Source organism: Eimeria mitis, genomic scaffold (assembly GCF_000499745.2).
Source record: "Eimeria mitis Houghton genomic scaffold, Emh_scaff2241, whole genome shotgun sequence".
Taxonomy (NCBI): Eukaryota; Apicomplexa; class Conoidasida; order Eucoccidiorida; family Eimeriidae; genus Eimeria; species Eimeria mitis.
In genome coordinates, this window is record NW_013570569.1 from 1207 (window position 1) to 3653 (window position 2447).

The 2447-nt window shown below is 60.4% G+C and overlaps 1 protein-coding gene across 1 annotated transcript in view; it reads left to right on the top strand.

Moving 5' to 3' along the window:
* Nucleotides 1–280: 280 nt before the first annotated feature.
* EMH_0050840 (uncharacterized protein) overlaps nt 281–2447 on the top strand; it is a gene marked incomplete at both ends in the record, with an annotated part of 6771 nt that continues 4604 nt past the window's right edge. The window contains 2 exons of the mRNA XM_013496694.1: nt 281–2094; nt 2214–2444. Of these exons, the coding sequence (XP_013352148.1) occupies nt 281–2094; nt 2214–2444 (2045 nt within the window). The remainder of the gene's footprint in view (nt 2095–2213; nt 2445–2447) is intronic.

Consider the following 2447-nt stretch of genomic DNA (forward strand, 5'->3'; position numbering starts at 1 on the left):
TGCTGCTGATGCGTCTGCTGATTAAACAATCAACAACAGCAGCAGCAGCAGCAGCAGCAGCAACAGCAGATACACACTTGGGCTGTTCTTACCCTCTGCAACCATCTTCTGCTGCAGCTGCGTGCAGCAGCAGCAGCAGCAGCAGCAGCAACAGCAACAGCAACAGCAGCAGCAGCAGCAGAACTAGTGGTAGAAGCTGCTGCTGCTGCTGCTGCTTATGCATGGGAAGCAGCAACTGCTGCAGTGTATAGACAACTGAGGAAGAACTGCGTGTATAAATATGCAGCAGCAGCAGCAGCAGCAGCAGCAACACCAGCAGCAGGAGCAGCAGCGGCAACTGCTTATGCTGCAGCAGCTGACGCAGCAGCAGCAGCAGCAGCAGCAACACCAGCAGCAGCAAGAACAAGGAGGGCAGCAGCACCTCCGCTGCATGCAGCCGCCTCTCCTCCAGCAGCAGCAGCTGCTGCAGCAGCACATGCAGCAGCAGATGTTGCAGCAGCACGTCATGAGGCAGCAGCAGCAGCAGCAACAGCAGCAGCCGCAGCAGCAGCAGCAGCAGCACATGCATCGGGTGCCGGCTCCACCTACTGCCTCACAGCCACACCACCAGCACCAACAGCAGCTGCAGCAGCAGCAGCAGCTGCTTCTGCAGCAACAGCAGCAGCAGCAGCTGCAGCAGCTGCAGCAGCTGCAGCCTCACCGTGGCTTCTCCTCTGCTGCTGCGCTGCAGCCGCCAGCAGCAGCAGTTTCCTCCTATCCACCCCACCGTAAGCAGCAGCAGCAGCAGCAGCAGCAGCAGCATTATCATCATCATCATCATCAGCAGCAGCAGCACATGCAGCAGCAGCAGCATCATATGCAGCAGCAGCAGCATCATATGCAGCAGCAGCAGCAGCAAACGGGTTGGGTGCAGCGCCATGGTTATCAGCAGCGGCAGCAGCATCTGCAGCATCACCGACAGCAGCTGCCGCTGCAGCAGCAGCTGCACCAGCAGCAGCAGCAGCAGCTGCAGCAGCAGCAGCAGCACAGATGCGGTAGCATGCAGGGTGTAGGATTCCCCCCTCCTTGCAGCTGCAGTGACAGCCCAAGGGGTGCAGCAGCAGCAGCAGCAGCTGCTGCTGCTGCTGCTAATGCTGCAGCAGCTGCTGCAGCAGCACGAAAGGCAGCAGCAACTGCAGCAGCAGCAAAGCAGCCAGTTGCAGCACATGCAGCAGCAGCATCCCCCCCCCTAAGCGAAGCAGACAGAGCTGCAGCAGCAAGAGCAGCAGCAGCTGCTGCTGCTGCTGCTCTTGCTGCTGCTAATGTGCATGCACGACAAGTTGCTGCTTCCAAGGACTCGCCTGCTGCTGCACAATCAGCAGCAGCAGCAGCAGCAGCAGCAGCAGAGGCAAAAGCAAAAGCAGCAGCAATAGCAGCAGCAAGCGCAGCAGCAAGCGCAGCAGCAACAGCAGCAGCAGCAGCAGAGACGAAACCCCAGCCTCCAGCAGCAACAAGAGCAGCAGCAGCACCACCAACACCAGCAGCACCAAAGACAGCAGCAGCAAAAGCAGCAGCAGCAGCAACACCTGCAGCAGCCACGGATGCGGCTGCAGCAGCAGCAGCACCAGCAGCATCTGCAGCGAAGCCAGCAGCAAAGCCAGCAGCAGCAGCAGTAGCAGCACCTGCAGCAGCTGCAGTACCTGCAGCAGCAGCAGCACCTGCAGCAGCAGCAGGGCCTGCAGCAAGTGCCGCAAAAGCAGCAGCACCTGCAGCAGCACCTGCAGCAGCAGCAGCACCTGCAGCAGCAGCAGCACCAGCAGCAGCTGCAGCAGCAGCAGCAGCACCTGCAGCAGCAGCAGCAGCACCTGCAGCAAGGGCAGCAGCAGCAACAGGGGCGGCAGAGACAGCAGCACCATCAGCAGTGACGAGAGCAGCAGCAGCAACAGCAGCAGAAGCAAGAGAAACAACTGCAGCAGGAAGATCGTCAGCTGCTGCAGCACCAGCAGCAGCAGCAACAACAACGGCTGCTGCAGCAGCTGCTGCAGCACCAGCAGCAGCAGCAACAACAACGGCTGCTGCAGCAGCTGCTGCTGCTGCTGCTGCCACCGCTGCTGCGTCTGCACCCGGCTCTGCTGCAGCTGTAGGAGATGCAGCAGCAGGAAAGGAGGGGAGAGAAACTGCTGCTGCTGCTGCTGCTGCTGCTGCAGTTGCTGCTGCTGCTGCAGCACCTTCAGCCACCGCCTCAGAGAGAGAAGCAGCAGCAGCAACAACAACGACTGCAGCAGCAAAAGCAGCAGCAGCAGCACCAGCAGCAGCAGCAGCAGAAACGATCAGCAAAAAGGAAGAAAAGACAAATACCAGGAGACAGCAGCAGCGGATGCTTCGCAGCCAGGAAGCACTCCAGCAGCAGCAGCAGCAGCAGCAGCAACAGCAGCAGCAGCAGCAGCAGCAGCAGCAGCAGCAGCAGC